Source organism: Arctopsyche grandis, unplaced genomic scaffold, assembly GCF_051622035.1.
Source record: "Arctopsyche grandis isolate Sample6627 unplaced genomic scaffold, ASM5162203v2 HiC_scaffold_806, whole genome shotgun sequence".
In the NCBI taxonomy this organism is placed as follows: Eukaryota; Metazoa; Arthropoda; class Insecta; order Trichoptera; family Hydropsychidae; genus Arctopsyche; species Arctopsyche grandis.
In genome coordinates this window covers 25501-44543 of record NW_027518596.1, presented here as the reverse complement: position 1 = coordinate 44543, position 19043 = coordinate 25501, and the positions used below count along the sequence as shown (strand labels likewise).

At 35.9% G+C, this 19043-nt stretch overlaps 2 protein-coding genes across 2 annotated transcripts; both read left to right on the top strand.

The window, feature by feature from the left end:
* The first annotated feature begins 175 nt into the window (after positions 1-175).
* On the top strand, positions 176-6366 carry LOC143922221 (kelch-like protein 28). The gene is made up of 11 exons (XM_077445436.1): positions 176-302; positions 3135-3302; positions 3378-3532; positions 3613-3818; positions 3909-4106; positions 4341-4514; positions 4603-4743; positions 5007-5179; positions 5260-5470; positions 5648-5843; positions 5938-6366. Exons 1-11 carry the CDS (start codon positions 232-234, stop codon positions 6072-6074), a joined length of 1830 nt encoding a protein of 609 aa, XP_077301562.1. The 5' UTR covers positions 176-231; the 3' UTR covers positions 6075-6366.
* A 1266-nt stretch (positions 6367-7632) lies between these two features.
* On the top strand, positions 7633-13822 carry LOC143922227 (kelch-like protein 28). Its single transcript, XM_077445443.1, has 11 exons — positions 7633-7759; positions 10592-10759; positions 10835-10989; positions 11070-11275; positions 11366-11563; positions 11798-11971; positions 12059-12199; positions 12463-12635; positions 12716-12926; positions 13104-13299; positions 13394-13822. Exons 1-11 carry the CDS (start codon positions 7689-7691, stop codon positions 13528-13530), a joined length of 1830 nt encoding a protein of 609 aa, XP_077301569.1. The 5' UTR covers positions 7633-7688; the 3' UTR covers positions 13531-13822.
* Positions 13823-19043: the final 5221 nt, after the last annotated feature.

Genomic DNA, 19043 nt, shown 5'->3' with positions numbered 1-19043 from the left:
ATTAAAAACCTGCCGATGAGGCAGAAGTAATTGCACTCGAAAATGTTTAGACGGAACGGAGACAAAGGTGATTCTCTTTTATCGTTGGTTCATGAAACGAAATTCATGATTCAAAACTCGAAATTCGTAATTCGAAATTCGAAATTCGAAATTCGAATTCAACGAACAGCGTGTTGTTGTGTATTGCGTAATAGTGTAGTTGCGCTGTCAGTCTAGTCGCTGCCTCGCACGATGTCGGGCGCTTCCGCTTCTGCTTCTGCTTCTGCCTCTGCCTTTGCTTCTGCTTCTGCTTCTGCTTCCCGGTGAGTGTTCTCATATTAATTCAATACCACACTAACACTAACCAGCTTCGTTAGAGTTCACTTCAGTTCACTTACGTCACGCGTCGCAGACTCTGTCTGTTTGCGAACTGTCACTTTGCGAAAACTCTTCCGCGCGCCAAAACACCCCTCGCCACTGGGATGGGACGATTGCTGGGACGATTGCGGTTTCATACATTCGCGCTGTCATACCCAATGCGAAATGCATGTTCCTTTCTCGTCTCCGTCTCCGTCTCCGTCTCCGTCTCGCGCTTTAATCCTTTCAATTTTCATTCATTCAATTTCACTGCGGACGCGCGCGCGTCTTCTCATTATAATTATTTATTGCGATGCGATATTTTACAAAATGTCATATGTAAATACATATTGTGGGTCTCGACATTGCGTAGCCGTCGCGACAACTACGGGATGTAGCTGTCCAGATGGGCTGGCCACCGGACTCTCCTGCCAGTCCGTGTGGTTGCTTGTCGGCCAGTTTCTTGCTGTGGTTCTGCATTTTCTTGGGGGGCTCTCCGCTGCTTTCCATGTATGCCGGCTTTATGCGGTCTACCGATACGGTGACATTGGAATCCTTAATTCTCAGTGTGAAGAACTTCGGTCCCTTCTTCAACACTGGCTGTAACGGACCCTTGGCAGCATCGTGTCTCAGGAACACCTGATCACTGGTGTGCAGGTCTTTGTTGGTTGATCTGAAGGTTGATCTTGTTCCATGGCGCCGCGGTGGACTGGCGTTTCTCAACCTCGCCCCATTTGGGACCGCAATCTCTCTGCTAGTTCCGCTGTGTTGGGTCCTCCGTTTCGTTGTGGAGCCAGAAACTCTCCCGGTAGCCGTAGCGGTTGACCATATACCAGTTCTGCTGACGTGGCATTGAGGTCTTATCGGATACCATGCCGATCGGATCCCCAGTAACACTGTCGGTAGGGCTTCCGTCCACCCTTCGTCTTGGTGGCACATGATCTATGTGTGTGTGTATGTTTGCATGTGTGTATGTGTGTATTTGTGTGTGTGTATGTGTGTACGTATGCATGTGTGTATGTGTGTATTATGTATGTGTGTGTGTGTGTATGCATGTATGTATGTACGTATGTATGTTTGTATGTATGCATGCATGTATGTATGTATTTGTGTGTGTTTGTGTATGTGTGTATTATGTATGTGTGTATTTGTGTGTGTGTATGTATGCATGTGTGTATGTGTGTATGTGTATGCATGTATGTATGTATGTTCGTATGTATGTGTGTATGTATGCATGCATGTATGTATGCATGTATGTATGTATGTGTGTGTGTTTGTGTATGTGTGTGTTTGTGTGTGTGTGTGTATGTGTGTATTATGTATGTGTGTATGTGTGTGTTTGTTTGTATGCATGCATGTATGTATGTACGTATGTATGTTTGTATGTATGTATGCATGCATGTATGTATGTATGTATGTATGTATGTATGTTTGTATGTATGTATGCATGCATGTATGTATGTGTGTATTTGTGTGTGTGTATGTTTGCATGTGTGTATTTGTGTGTGTGTATGTGTGTATGTATGCATGTGTGTATTATGTATGTGTGTGTGTATGCATGTATGTATGTTTGTATGTATGCATGTATGTATGTATGTATGCATGCATCTATGTATGTATTTGTGTGTGTGTGTATGTATGCATGTGTGTATTATGTATGTGTGTATGTGTATGCATGTATGTATGTATGTATGTATGTAAGTATGTATGTTTGTATGTATGCATGCATGTATGTATGTATGTATGTATGTATGTACGTATGTATGTTTGTATGTATGCATGCATGTATGTATGTATGAATGTATGTACGTATGTATGTTTGTATGTATGCATGCATGTATGTATGCATGTATGTTTGTATGTATGTATGCATACATGTATGTGTGTGTGTTTGTGTATGTATGTACGTACGTATGTGTGTATTTGTGTGTGTGTATGTTTGCATGTGTATATTTGTGTGTGTGTATGTGTGTATGTATGCATGTGTGTATGTGTGTATTATGTATGTGTGTGTGTATGCATGTATGTATGTATGTACGTATGTATGTTTGTATGTATGCATGTATGTGTGTGTGTGTGTATGCATGCATGTGTGTATTATGTATGTGTGTATGTGTATGTATGTGTGTATGTGTATGCATGTATGTACGTATGTATGTATGCATGTATGTATGTATGTGTGTGTGTGTGTGTTTGTGTATGTGTGTATTATGTATGTGTGTATTTGTGTGTGTATGCGTGTATGTATTTATGTATGTACGTATGTATGTTTGTATGCATGCATGTATGTATGTGTGTGTGTTTGTGTATGTGTGTATTGTGTATGTGTGTGTATGTATGCATGTATGTATGTATGCATGTATGTATGTGTGTATGATTGAAGAATGAAGAATATTGAAGAACATCCTATATACATACATACATAGTAAATACTACATACGAGTACATATTGGTGAGACAAACTTTTTTGAACTCGGATCTCTGGTGGTGATTTTTGGCAACGCGTTAGACCTTTAAAAAATTGGCGATTTTTGAAGATGTTTATGTAAACAATTCTACTCGGCAAACCCAAACCCAAACGAACGTTTAGTTTAGTACCACCACCAATAATATATGATCTACATAGAATTAAGTACCTAATAACAATCACCTTTGTTTCTAATTCTACATACATACAATAATTTTAGTAGGGCATCGACACTTTTTTAAATTTTGCTTTAAATTTTGAAAAACTTTTTTAAATTTTGTTTTATTAGGTATATTTTCATATTATTGTTATTGTATAATTTGATTTTTAGAAAAGACATGAGCATCGGGAGCAATATGACCGAAATTAGTGCCAATTTTGGTGACTCAACGGATTTCGAAATAGATGTGCAGCATGCACACCTTTTCTCGAAATACATGTATCGGAAGTATGTCGAACAGGAGCAATGCGATACTGTGCTAGTTGTCGGCACTGCAAGGTTAGTCTTGCTTCAAATATTTAATGTATTATGTACATATGTTAACTCGAGGTTTTATGTTTAATCTGTTTGCAGATTCAATGTACACAAGTTTATTGTTATGTGCAACAGCGACTATTTGGCGGAGCGTTTAGAAGCATCACCGGAGGAAATTGTCTTGGACGATTGGGGCGATTTTCGTCTGGACACTGTGAGCAAAGCTATTGAATACTTCTACAGAGGCAAACTCGGTGAGAATTTAAACTTCGTTCGTACGAATTAATACATATGTACTAATTAGTACTAATGACAAATTTTACAATATTTGCAGATTTGGATCCTCTTGGGGCGATCCAGTTAGTTGAATTTTCGCGAACAAACATTCACTGCTATAAACTTGAGGATTATTGCGTGTCGTTCCTAGAAAGCGCATTAAATACTGAAAACTTCTTGTTAATCGGAAATTTTGCGAAGCATTATAGTTATTTCTTATTGCTAGAAAAAACGAGAGCTTACACAACTAAAAATTATGTTGACGTATGTATATTATAATTTTAGGTCATACATACGTATGTGTATTTATATTTTTTAATATTCATGAAATCTGTCTGTCTGTCTGCATTGTAGATAATTCAAGGGAGAGCGTTTCTCGATATAAAAGCTGACCAACTGGAGGAATTGCTGCAGTCGAATGATTTAAATGTCACCACAGAAGAGCAAGTGTTTATAGGCTTGAAGCTGTGGGTTCAAAAGGACTGGGACAATCGGAAGCAGCATTTGAATGCTTTATTTAAATTTGTTAGATTTCGTCTGTTATCTAAAGAGGTAATAATATTTTTAATTTGTTTTGTATATTGTACATACATATATTACATGTAATTCTTACTGTACTTTCTTAATGTGCTTTCATATGTACATATGTATGTATGTATGTATGTATGTATGTACAATGTACTAATCATTACTTGATATAATATTTTGTTTTTAATGTGTGCTCGGCACAATAAATTTAAAAAGGTATGCGATTAATTGCTGAACGTTATAAATGTTTCGTTTCAGTTCATTTTAAACGAAGTGAAACCTCTTTGTTACAATCGTGTATGCTGTCAACAATTGTGGGATTTACTTGAATGGAATATGAGTCCAAAAAAGAGACCACGTCTATCATTGCAAAATGTAAAACCTAGAAAGAGCACACGAGGTATATTGATTGTAGGAAAACGTTCGGCAAAAGTAAGTTTAGTTTGTATGTAAATGCATATGTATGTACATAGATATATGTATATGTAATTATGTATATTTTTCAATGTTTTTTTTTTAGCTTGCCAATGAAATCCAAACAATAAGAGGAGATTTCCAGAAATGTTTGTCGTTTTACGACATGAATAAATTTTATAATCCCTTCGAGACGGTCATTCTTCGAGACCAATATTTAATAATGATTGGCGGTCTATCGAAGGAGGTGTTTATTCAATTTATTACTTAACTTTTAAATTTGTGCCGTCACGAAAGAAATGACAATAAATCGAACATTTATGTAGATTCTATTTGTTATAACAATATTTTGAAAAGTTTACTTTGGGGGATTGCAATACCGGCATTGGGTTTTTCAAAAGGTAAGTTCATTAATATTCAGCAACTCGTTTCTTTTGTTACCTTATTGTATGCAAATTTACTAACAATACAGTTATAATAATACGTGTGTATAATATTTATATTGAATAGATGTACAGTTTGGATGTTGCCACAAAGGATGTGACGGCGCTTCCACAAATGGTACATGAAAGAAAAAATTTTGCAACCGCTGTTGTCGGTGACCATGTTTTCATCTCAGGAGGAAAAAATCCCTGTTCCAATGCTGCCACTGAAGACATAGACTTACAAACGAGTGTACATAGGTTGGTTGGTTGGTGAATATTTATGATGATTTTTTAATATTGTACAATGGAATACAACTAGTTTTTACGATTTTTCAAAGGTACGATGTCAATACAAGAAACTGGGCCTATCTATCCCATATGTCGGAGTGCCGACATCTCCATGACACCGTTGCACTAGACGGTGTCATATATGCAATAGGTGGAAAAAACGACAAAGAGGTATTCCTTAATAGCATGGAAACTTTCAATGTGGCCAGGAATAGATGGACGGCCGCTCCGCCGATGGCCGAAAAGAGAGCCCGGTTTGCTGTAAGTATTGTCAGGATTTTTTTCTGAAATCGATTATGTCTACATAATCGCCATTTTACATTGTATGTATTGTATTGTATTGTATTGTCATCATTGAGAAAAATTGAATTTTGAATATTGTACATACATACATACATATATTATATATCGTTATATTCAGTCTGTTTCACTTTGTAGGCTGTTGCATTGGGAGGTTATATCTACGCAATTGGCGGCACCTGCGATATTATCAGCAATAGCAATAGCAATAGTACACACGACTCGGTAGAACGGTATGACCCGGAGGCTCAAACCTGGACATATGTTGCTAGTCTCCCTGAAGCACGGTTTGGGCATAAGGCTATCGTCCACGACGATAAAATTGTTTGCGTCGGTGAGTTGATTTTGATTTTGTAACAACCATTATTGTGTGTGTGTGTGTGTTTTTTGTATGCAAGTGATTAATATTTAATACATATTTATTTCAGGAGGTAATCACTTGTCGGTGCTAGAATACAGCCCCGATAGAGACTCGTGGACGATTATTGGATCCATTTCAACGAAACGATCCGATTTTAATATGCTAATTGCACCGATGCATTTACTGACTGGTTTTAATGTTTAATAATGAAAATGAAACTTGAATTCAAATGAGTAGTAACTTGTTTAAATGCATAACTTGTTTAATATTATGTACATATAATGTTTTCCTTTTAATGGTAACACTGTTGGCTTAAAACAGGATTTTTGTTTTGCATTTCCATTTTTATTTATTATATTATATATGTATGTACATATGTAAGTACATATATGTGGAATTATTTGTACACATTCTTTATTTCATGAAAACTATTAACAGTTCATCCTGTTCTATATTTGTAAATATAATGTCACAAATATATTTTTTTCTCAAATGAAAAGAGTGTTTTTATTTATTTCATCTTATTTTAATAAACGTTTTGTTATTAATGTGATCACGAGTGGAAACTCAATCAATCAATGAAAATAATGGTCATCATTTTTTTAAGTTAAGTAAGTATCCGGTGAACCCGAGCTACCTTTTCATTTCAAAAACAATTCAGTTAACCAGTTTTTTGCACAACTTCAAACATCAAACACCTAATCATTTTCTCTCAACAAAATAAGACGTAAAAACTTATAAACTAGGTATTTTTGTACATCCATGAGTTTTATTGGACATTAAACGAAATTCATCGCAAGGTAAAAACCTTCATCGGCAGAAGTAATTGCACTCCAAAATGTTTAGACGGAGACAAAAGTGATTCTCTTTTATCGTTGGTAAACGAAATTCATCGCAAGAGCAATAATATGCATTCAATTATGCCACGATTCTGGACAAAACTTTCCTTATTTAAGTTTTCAGATTAAAAACCTTCATCGGCATAAGTAATTGCACTCCAAAATGTTTAAACGGTGACAAAAGCGATTCTCTTTTATCGTTGGTAAACGAAATTCATCACCAGGAGTATACTTTGCGTTCAATTTTGCCACGACTTCGGCCAAAACTTTCCTTATTTAAGTTTTCAGATTAAAAACCTTCATCGGCAGAAGTAATTGCACTCCAAAATGTTTAGACGGAGACAAAAGTGATTCTCTGTTATCGTTGGTAAACGAAATTCATCACCAGGAGCATACTTTGCGTTCAATTATGCCATCACTTGGGCCAAAACTTTCCTTATTTAAGTTTTCAGATTAAAAACCTTCTTCGGCAGAAGTATTTGCACTCCAAAATGTTTAAACGGAGACAAAAGTGATTCTCTTTTATAGTTGGTAAACGAAATTCATCGCAAGAGCAATAATATGCATTCAATTATGCCACGATTCTGGACAAAACATTCCTTTTTTGAGTATTCAGATCGAAATCCTTCTTCCACAGAAGTAATTGCACTCCAAAATGTTTAGACGGAGACAAAAGTGATTCTCTGTTATCGTTGGTTAGCGAAATTCATCACCAGGAGCATACTTTGCGTTCAATTTAAGTTTTCAGATTAAAAACCTGCCGATGAGGCAGAAGTAATTGCACTCGAAAATGTTTAGACGGAACGGAGACAAAGGTGATTCTCTTTTATCGTTGGTTCATGAAACGAAATTCATGATTCAAAACTCGAAATTCGTAATTCGAAATTCGAAATTCGAAATTCGAATTCAACGAACAGCGTGTTGTTGTGTATTGCGTAATAGTGTAGTTGCGCTGTCAGTCTAGTCGCTGCCTCGCACGATGTCGGGCGCTTCCGCTTCTGCTTCTGCTTCTGCCTCTGCCTTTGCTTCTGCTTCTGCTTCTGCTTCCCGGTGAGTGTTCTCATATTAATTCAATACCACACTAACACTAACCAGCTTCGTTAGAGTTCACTTCAGTTCACTTACGTCACGCGTCGCAGACTCTGTCTGTTTGCGAACTGTCACTTTGCGAAAACTCTTCCGCGCGCCAAAACACCCCTCGCCACTGGGATGGGACGATTGCTGGGACGATTGCGGTTTCATACATTCGCGCTGTCATACCCAATGCGAAATGCATGTTCCTTTCTCGTCTCCGTCTCCGTCTCCGTCTCCGTCTCGCGCTTTAATCCTTTCAATTTTCATTCATTCAATTTCACTGCGGACGCGCGCGCGTCTTCTCATTATAATTATTTATTGCGATGCGATATTTTACAAAATGTCATATGTAAATACATATTGTGGGTCTCGACATTGCGTAGCCGTCGCGACAACTACGGGATGTAGCTGTCCAGATGGGCTGGCCACCGGACTCTCCTGCCAGTCCGTGTGGTTGCTTGTCGGCCAGTTTCTTGCTGTGGTTCTGCATTTTCTTGGGGGGCTCTCCGCTGCTTTCCATGTATGCCGGCTTTATGCGGTCTACCGATACGGTGACATTGGAATCCTTAATTCTCAGTGTGAAGAACTTCGGTCCCTTCTTCAACACTGGCTGTAACGGACCCTTGGCAGCATCGTGTCTCAGGAACACCTGATCACTGGTGTGCAGGTCTTTGTTGGTTGATCTGAAGGTTGATCTTGTTCCATGGCGCCGCGGTGGACTGGCGTTTCTCAACCTCGCCCCATTTGGGACCGCAATCTCTCTGCTAGTTCCGCTGTGTTGGGTCCTCCGTTTCGTTGTGGAGCCAGAAACTCTCCCGGTAGCCGTAGCGGTTGACCATATACCAGTTCTGCTGACGTGGCATTGAGGTCTTATCGGATACCATGCCGATCGGATCCCCAGTAACACTGTCGGTAGGGCTTCCGTCCACCCTTCGTCTTGGTGGCACATGATCTATGTGTGTGTGTATGTTTGCATGTGTGTATGTGTGTATTTGTGTGTGTGTATGTGTGTACGTATGCATGTGTGTATGTGTGTATTATGTATGTGTGTGTGTGTGTATGCATGTATGTATGTACGTATGTATGTTTGTATGTATGCATGCATGTATGTATGTATTTGTGTGTGTTTGTGTATGTGTGTATTATGTATGTGTGTATTTGTGTGTGTGTATGTATGCATGTGTGTATGTGTGTATGTGTATGCATGTATGTATGTATGTTCGTATGTATGTTTGTATGTATGCATGCATGTATGTATGCATGTATGTATGTATGTGTGTGTGTTTGTGTATGTGTGTGTTTGTGTGTGTGTGTGTATGTGTGTATTATGTATGTGTGTATGTGTGTGTTTGTTTGTATGCATGCATGTATGTATGTACGTATGTATGTTTGTATGTATGTATGCATGCATGTATGTATGTATGTATGTATGTATGTATGTTTGTATGTATGTATGCATGCATGTATGTATGTGTGTATTTGTGTGTGTGTATGTTTGCATGTGTGTATTTGTGTGTGTGTATGTGTGTATGTATGCATGTGTGTATTATGTATGTGTGTGTGTATGCATGTATGTATGTTTGTATGTATGCATGTATGTATGTATGTATGCATGCATCTATGTATGTATTTGTGTGTGTGTGTATGTATGCATGTGTGTATTATGTATGTGTGTATGTGTATGCATGTATGTATGTATGTATGTATGTAAGTATGTATGTTTGTATGTATGCATGCATGTATGTATGTATGTATGTATGTATGTACGTATGTATGTTTGTATGTATGCATGCATGTATGTATGTATGAATGTATGTACGTATGTATGTTTGTATGTATGCATGCATGTATGTATGCATGTATGTTTGTATGTATGTATGCATACATGTATGTGTGTGTGTTTGTGTATGTATGTACGTACGTATGTGTGTATTTGTGTGTGTGTATGTTTGCATGTGTATATTTGTGTGTGTGTATGTGTGTATGTATGCATGTGTGTATGTGTGTATTATGTATGTGTGTGTGTATGCATGTATGTATGTATGTACGTATGTATGTTTGTATGTATGCATGTATGTGTGTGTGTGTGTATGCATGCATGTGTGTATTATGTATGTGTGTATGTGTATGTATGTGTGTATGTGTATGCATGTATGTACGTATGTATGTATGCATGTATGTATGTATGTGTGTGTGTGTGTGTTTGTGTATGTGTGTATTATGTATGTGTGTATTTGTGTGTGTATGCGTGTATGTATTTATGTATGTACGTATGTATGTTTGTATGCATGCATGTATGTATGTGTGTGTGTTTGTGTATGTGTGTATTGTGTATGTGTGTGTATGTATGCATGTATGTATGTATGCATGTATGTATGTGTGTATGATTGAAGAATGAAGAATATTGAAGAACATCCTATATACATACATACATAGTAAATACTACATACGAGTACATATTGGTGAGACAAACTTTTTTGAACTCGGATCTCTGGTGGTGATTTTTGGCAACGCGTTAGACCTTTAAAAAATTGGCGATTTTTGAAGATGTTTATGTAAACAATTCTACTCGGCAAACCCAAACCCAAACGAACGTTTAGTTTAGTACCACCACCAATAATATATGATCTACATAGAATTAAGTACCTAATAACAATCACCTTTGTTTCTAATTCTACATACATACAATAATTTTAGTAGGGCATCGACACTTTTTTAAATTTTGCTTTAAATTTTGAAAAACTTTTTTAAATTTTGTTTTATTAGGTATATTTTCATATTATTGTTATTGTATAATTTGATTTTTAGAAAAGACATGAGCATCGGGAGCAATATGACCGAAATTAGTGCCAATTTTGGTGACTCAACGGATTTCGAAATAGATGTGCAGCATGCACACCTTTTCTCGAAATACATGTATCGGAAGTATGTCGAACAGGAGCAATGCGATACTGTGCTAGTTGTCGGCACTGCAAGGTTAGTCTTGCTTCAAATATTTAATGTATTATGTACATATGTTAACTCGAGGTTTTATGTTTAATCTGTTTGCAGATTCAATGTACACAAGTTTATTGTTATGTGCAACAGCGACTATTTGGCGGAGCGTTTAGAAGCATCACCGGAGGAAATTGTCTTGGACGATTGGGGCGATTTTCGTCTGGACACTGTGAGCAAAGCTATTGAATACTTCTACAGAGGCAAACTCGGTGAGAATTTAAACTTCGTTCGTACGAATTAATACATATGTACTAATTAGTACTAATGACAAATTTTACAATATTTGCAGATTTGGATCCTCTTGGGGCGATCCAGTTAGTTGAATTTTCGCGAACAAACATTCACTGCTATAAACTTGAGGATTATTGCGTGTCGTTCCTAGAAAGCGCATTAAATACTGAAAACTTCTTGTTAATCGGAAATTTTGCGAAGCATTATAGTTATTTCTTATTGCTAGAAAAAACGAGAGCTTACACAACTAAAAATTATGTTGACGTATGTATATTATAATTTTAGGTCATACATACGTATGTGTATTTATATTTTTTAATATTCATGAAATCTGTCTGTCTGTCTGCATTGTAGATAATTCAAGGGAGAGCGTTTCTCGATATAAAAGCTGACCAACTGGAGGAATTGCTGCAGTCGAATGATTTAAATGTCACCACAGAAGAGCAAGTGTTTATAGGCTTGAAGCTGTGGGTTCAAAAGGACTGGGACAATCGGAAGCAGCATTTGAATGCTTTATTTAAATTTGTTAGATTTCGTCTGTTATCTAAAGAGGTAATAATATTTTTAATTTGTTTTGTATATTGTACATACATATATTACATGTAATTCTTACTGTACTTTCTTAATGTGCTTTCATATGTACATATGTATGTATGTATGTATGTATGTATGTACAATGTACTAATCATTACTTGATATAATATTTTGTTTTTAATGTGTGCTCGGCACAATAAATTTAAAAAGGTATGCGATTAATTGCTGAACGTTATAAATGTTTCGTTTCAGTTCATTTTAAACGAAGTGAAACCTCTTTGTTACAATCGTGTATGCTGTCAACAATTGTGGGATTTACTTGAATGGAATATGAGTCCAAAAAAGAGACCACGTCTATCATTGCAAAATGTAAAACCTAGAAAGAGCACACGAGGTATATTGATTGTAGGAAAACGTTCGGCAAAAGTAAGTTTAGTTTGTATGTAAATGCATATGTATGTACATAGATATATGTATATGTAATTATGTATATTTTTCAATGTTTTTTTTTAGCTTGCCAATGAAATCCAAACAATAAGAGGAGATTTCCAGAAATGTTTGTCGTTTTACGACATGAATAAATTTTATAATCCCTTCGAGACGGTCATTCTTCGAGACCAATATTTAATAATGATTGGCGGTCTATCGAAGGAGGTGTTTATTCAATTTATTACTTAACTTTTAAATTTGTGCCGTCACGAAAGAAATGACAATAAATCGAACATTTATGTAGATTCTATTTGTTATAACAATATTTTGAAAAGTTTACTTTGGGGGATTGCAATACCGGCATTGGGTTTTTCAAAAGGTAAGTTCATTAATATTCAGCAACTCGTTTCTTTTGTTACCTTATTGTATGCAAATTTACTAACAATACAGTTATAATAATACGTGTGTATAATATTTATATTGAATAGATGTACAGTTTGGATGTTGCCACAAAGGATGTGACGGCGCTTCCACAAATGGTACATGAAAGAAAAAATTTTGCAACCGCTGTTGTCGGTGACCATGTTTTCATCTCAGGAGGAAAAAATCCCTGTTCCAATGCTGCCACTGAAGACATAGACTTACAAACGAGTGTACATAGGTTGGTTGGTTGGTGAATATTTATGATGATTTTTTAATATTGTACAATGGAATACAACTAGTTTTTACGATTTTTCAAAGGTACGATGTCAATACAAGAAACTGGGCCTATCTATCCCATATGTCGGAGTGCCGACATCTCCATGACACCGTTGCACTAGACGGTGTCATATATGCAATAGGTGGAAAAAACGACAAAGAGGTATTCCTTAATAGCATGGAAACTTTCAATGTGGCCAGGAATAGATGGACGGCCGCTCCGCCGATGGCCGAAAAGAGAGCCCGGTTTGCTGTAAGTATTGTCAGGATTTTTTTCTGAAATCGATTATGTCTACATAATCGCCATTTTACATTGTATGTATTGTATTGTATTGTATTGTCATCATTGAGAAAAATTGAATTTTGAATATTGTACATACATACATACATATATTATATATCGTTATATTCAGTCTGTTTCACTTTGTAGGCTGTTGCATTGGGAGGTTATATCTACGCAATTGGCGGCACCTGCGATATTATCAGCAATAGCAATAGCAATAGTACACACGACTCGGTAGAACGGTATGACCCGGAGGCTCAAACCTGGACATATGTTGCTAGTCTCCCTGAAGCACGGTTTGGGCATAAGGCTATCGTCCACGACGATAAAATTGTTTGCGTCGGTGAGTTGATTTTGATTTTGTAACAACCATTATTGTGTGTGTGTGTGTGTTTTTTGTATGCAAGTGATTAATATTTAATACATATTTATTTCAGGAGGTAATCACTTGTCGGTGCTAGAATACAGCCCCGATAGAGACTCGTGGACGATTATTGGATCCATTTCAACGAAACGATCCGATTTTAATATGCTAATTGCACCGATGCATTTACTGACTGGTTTTAATGTTTAATAATGAAAATGAAACTTGAATTCAAATGAGTAGTAACTTGTTTAAATGCATAACTTGTTTAATATTATGTACATATAATGTTTTCCTTTTAATGGTAACACTGTTGGCTTAAAACAGGATTTTTGTTTTGCATTTCCATTTTTATTTATTATATTATATATGTATGTACATATGTAAGTACATATATGTGGAATTATTTGTACACATTCTTTATTTCATGAAAACTATTAACAGTTCATCCTGTTCTATATTTGTAAATATAATGTCACAAATATATTTTTTTCTCAAATGAAAAGAGTGTTTTTATTTATTTCATCTTATTTTAATAAACGTTTTGTTATTAATGTGATCACGAGTGGAAACTCAATCAATCAATGAAAATAATGGTCATCATTTTTTTAAGTTAAGTAAGTATCCGGTGAACCCGAGCTACCTTTTCATTTCAAAAACAATTCAGTTAACCAGTTTTTTGCACAACTTCAAACATCAAACACCTAATCATTTTCTCTCAACAAAATAAGACGTAAAAACTTATAAACTAGGTATTTTTGTACATCCATGAGTTTTATTGGACATTAAACGAAATTCATCGCAAGGTAAAAACCTTCATCGGCAGAAGTAATTGCACTCCAAAATGTTTAGACGGAGACAAAAGTGATTCTCTTTTATCGTTGGTAAACGAAATTCATCGCAAGAGCAATAATATGCATTCAATTATGCCACGATTCTGGACAAAACTTTCCTTATTTAAGTTTTCAGATTAAAAACCTTCATCGGCATAAGTAATTGCACTCCAAAATGTTTAAACGGTGACAAAAGCGATTCTCTTTTATCGTTGGTAAACGAAATTCATCACCAGGAGTATACTTTGCGTTCAATTTTGCCACGACTTCGGCCAAAACTTTCCTTATTTAAGTTTTCAGATTAAAAACCTTCATCGGCAGAAGTAATTGCACTCCAAAATGTTTAGACGGAGACAAAAGTGATTCTCTGTTATCGTTGGTAAACGAAATTCATCACCAGGAGCATACTTTGCGTTCAATTATGCCATCACTTGGGCCAAAACTTTCCTTATTTAAGTTTTCAGATTAAAAACCTTCTTCGGCAGAAGTATTTGCACTCCAAAATGTTTAAACGGAGACAAAAGTGATTCTCTTTTATAGTTGGTAAACGAAATTCATCGCAAGAGCAATAATATGCATTCAATTATGCCACGATTCTGGACAAAACTTTCCTTATTTAAGTTTTCAGATTAAAAACCTTCATCGGCATAAGTAATTGCACTCCAAAATGCTTAAACGGTGACAAAAGCGATTCTCTTTTATCGTTGGTAAACGAAATTCATCACCAGGAGTATACTTTGCGTTCAATTTTGCCACGACTTCGGCCAAAACTTTCCTTATTTAAGTTTTCAGATTAAAAACCTTCATCGGCAGAAGTAATTGCACTCCAAAATGTTTAGACGGAGACAAAAGTGATTCTCTGTTATCGTTGGTAAACGAAATTCATCACCAGGAGCATACTTTGCGTTCAATTATGCCATCACTTGGGCCAAAACTTTCCTTATTTAAGTTTTCAGATTAAAAACCTTCTTCGGCAGAAGTATTTGCACTCCAAAATGTTTAAACGGAGACAAAAGTGATTCTCTTTTATAGTCGGTAAACGAAATTCATCGCAAGAGCAATAATATGCATTCAATTATGCCACGATTCTGGACAAAACATGTATGTATGTGTGTGTGTGTGTATGCATGTATGTAAGTATGTTTGTATGTATGTATGTATGTATGTATGTGTGTGTGTTCGTGTATGTGTGTATTTGTGTGTGTGTATGTATGCATTTGTATATGTGTCTATTATGTATGTGTTTTTGTGTGTGTGTGTATGCATGTATGTATGTATGTTTGTTTGTATGTACGTATGTATGTATGTGTGTGTGTTTGTGTATGTGTGTATTATGTATGTGTGTATTTGTGTGTGTATGTTTGCATGTGTGTATTTGTGTGTTCGTATGTGTGTATGTATGCATGTGTGTATGTGTGTATTATGTTTGTGTATGTGTGTTTATGCATGTATGTATGTACGTATGTATGTTTGTATGTATGCATGCATGTATGTATGTATGTATGTATGTATGCATGCATGTATGTATGTATTTGTGTGTGTTTGTGTATGTGTGTATTATGTATGTGTGTATGTGTGTGTGTGTATGTATGCATGTGTGTAATTGTGTGTTTGTATGTATGCATGCATGAATGTATGTAAGTATGTATGCATGCATGTATGTATGTGTGTGTGTGTTTATGTATAGGTTAGGTTAGGTTAGGTTAGGTTAGGTTAGGTTAGGTTAGGTTAGGTTAGGTTAGGTTAGGTTAGGTTCGGTTAGGTTAGGTTAGGTTAGGTTAGGTTAGGTAAGGTTAGGTTAGTTTAGGTACGTATGTATGTTTGTATGTATGCATGCATGTATGTATGTATGTATGCATGTGTGTATTATGTATGTGTGTATGTATGTATGTATGCATGCATGTATGTATGTGTGTGTGTGTGTTTGTGTATGTGTGTATTATGTATGTGTGTATTCGTGTGTTTGTATGTTTGCACGTGTGTATGTGTGTATTATGTATGTGTTTATGTGTGTGTGTGTATGCATGTATGTATGTGTGTACGTATGTATGTTTGTATGTATGCATGCATGTTTGCATGCATGTATGTATGTATGTATGTGTGTGTGTTTGTGTATGTGTGTATTTGTGTGGGTGTGTGTGTGTATGTGTGTATTATGTATGTGTGTTTGTGTGTGTTTGTATGTTTGCATGTGTGTATTTGTGTGTGTGTATGTATGTACGTATGTATGTATGTTTGTATGCATGCATGTATGTATGTGTGTGTGTTTGTGTATGTGTGTATTATGTATGTGTGTATTCGTGTGTTTGTATGTTTGCATGTGTGTATGTGTGTATTATATTTGTGTGTATGTGTGTGTGTGTATGTATGCATGTGTGTATGTATGTATGTATGCATGTGTGTATTATGTATGTGTGTATGTTTGTATGTATGCATGCATGTATGTATGTGTGTGTGTGTGTTTGTGTATGTGTGTATTATGTATGTGTGTATTCGTGTGTTTGTATGTTTGCACGTGTGTATGTGTGTATTATGTATGTGTGTATGTGTGTGTGTATGCATGTATGTATGTGTGTACGTATGTATGTTTGTATGTATGCATGCATGTTTGCATGCATGTATGTATGTATGTATGTGTGTGTGTTTGTGTATGTGTGTATTTGTGTGGGTGTGTGTGTGTATGTGTGTATTATGTATGTGTGTTTGTGTGTGTTTGTATGTTTGCATGTGTGTATTTGTGTGTGTGTATGTATGTACGTATGTATGTATGTTTGTATGCATGCATGTATGTATGTGTGTGTGTTTGTGTATGTGTGTATTATGTATGTGTGTATTCGTGTGTTTGTATGTTTGCATGTGTGTATGTGTGTATTATATATGTGTGTATGTGTGTGTGTGTATGTATGCATGTGTGTATGTATGTATGTATGCATGTGTGTATTATGTATGTGTGTATGTTTGTATGTATGCATGCATGTATGTATGTGTGTGTGTGTGTTTGTGTATGTGTGTATTATGTATGTGTGTATTCTTGTGTTTGTATGTTTGCACGTGTGTATGTGTGTATTATGTATGTGTGTATGTGTGTGTGTGTATGCATGTATGTATGTGTGTACGTATGTATGTTTGTATGTATGCATGCATGTTTGCATGCATGTATGTATGTATGTATGTGTGTGTGTTTGTGTATGTGTGTATTTGTGTGGGTGTGTGTGTGTATGTGTGTATTATGTATGTGTGTTTGTGTGTGTTTGTATGTTTGCATGTGTGTATTTGTGTGTGTGTATGTATGTACGTATGTATGTTTGTATGTATGCATGCATGTATGTATGTATGTATGTGTGTGTGTTTGTGTATGTGTGTATTTGTGTGGGTGTGTGTGTGTGTATGTGTGTATTATGTATGTGTGTTTGTGTGTGTTTGTATGTTTGCATGTGTGTATTTGTGTGTTTGTATGTATGTACGTATGTATGTTTGTATGTATGCATGCATGTATGTATGCATGTATGTATGTATGTGTGTATTCTTGTGTTTGTATGTTTGCATGCGTGTATGTGTGTATTTTATATGTGTGTATTTGTGTATGTGTATGCATGTATGTATGTATGTATGTATGTACGTATGTATGTATGTTTGTATGCATGCATGTATGTATGTGTGTGTGTTTGTGTATGTGTGTATTATGTATGTGTGTATTCGTGTGTTTGTATGTTTGCATGTGTGTATGTGTGTATTATGTATGTGTGTATGTGTGTGTGTATGTATGCATGTGTGTATTTGTGTGTTTGTATGTATGCATGCATGTATGTATGTATGTATGTATGCATGCATGTATGTATGTGTGTGTGTTTGTGTATAGGTTAGGTTAGGTTAGGTTAGGTTAGGTTAGGTTAGGTTAGGTTCGGTTAGGTTAGGTTAGGTTAGGTTAGGTTAGGTTAGGTAAGGTTAGGTTAGGTTAGGTTAGGTTAGGTACGTATGTATGTTTGTATGTATGCATGCATGTATGTATGTATGTATGCATGTGTGTATTATGTATGTGTGTATGTATGTATGTATGCATGCATGTATGTATGTGTGTGTGTGTGTTTGTGTATGTGTGTATTATGTATGTGTGTATTCGTGTGTTTGTATGTTTGCACGTGTGTATGTGTGTATTATGTATGTGTGACTGTGTGTGTGTGTATGCATGTATGTATGTGTGTACGTATGTATGTTTGTATGTATGCATGCATGTTTGCATGCATGTATGTATGTATGTATGTGTGTGTGTGTATTTGTGTGGGTGTGTGTGTGTGTATGTGTGTATTATGTATGTGTGTTTGTGTGTGTTTGTATGTTTGCATGTGTGTATTTGTGTGTGTGTATGTATGTACGTATGTATGTTTGTATTTATGCATGCATGTATGTATGTTTGTATGTGTGTGTGTTTGTGTATGTGTGTATTTGTGTGGGTGTGTGTGTGTGTATGTGTGTATTATGTATGTGTGTTTGTGTGTGTTTGTATGTTGCATGTGTGTATTTGTGTGTGTGTATGTATGTACGTATGTATGTTTGTATGTATGCATGCATGTATGTATGTATGTATGTATGTGTTTGTGTATGTGTGTATTATGTATGTGTATGTATGCATGTGTGTATGCATGCATGTATGTATGTATGTATGTATGTGTGTGTGTGTATGCATGTATGTATGTATGTTTGTATGTATGCATGCATTTACGTATGTGTGTGTGTGTTTGTGTATGTGTGTATTATGTATGTGTGTATTCTTGTGTTTGTATGTTTGCATGTGTGTATGTGTGTATTATGTATGTGTGTATGTGTGTATGTGTGTATGTGTATGCATGTATGTATGTATGTATGTATGTACGTATGTATGTATGTTTGTAT

Coding starts and splice junctions, on each gene's coding strand:
- LOC143922227 (XM_077445443.1), top strand. CDS start 7,689: ATGTCGGGCGCTTCCGCTTCTGCTTCTGCTTCTGCCTCTGCCTTTGCT. Junction 11,972..12,058: donor TAGGAAAACGTTCGGCAAAA/GTAAGTTTAGTT, acceptor GTTTTTTTTTAG/CTTGCCAATGAAATCCAAAC. Junction 12,927..13,103: donor AAAAGAGAGCCCGGTTTGCT/GTAAGTATTGTC, acceptor TTCACTTTGTAG/GCTGTTGCATTGGGAGGTTA.
- LOC143922221 (XM_077445436.1), top strand. CDS start 232: ATGTCGGGCGCTTCCGCTTCTGCTTCTGCTTCTGCCTCTGCCTTTGCT. Junction 3,303..3,377: donor CTAGTTGTCGGCACTGCAAG/GTTAGTCTTGCT, acceptor ATCTGTTTGCAG/ATTCAATGTACACAAGTTTA. Junction 3,819..3,908: donor CAACTAAAAATTATGTTGAC/GTATGTATATTA, acceptor TCTGCATTGTAG/ATAATTCAAGGGAGAGCGTT.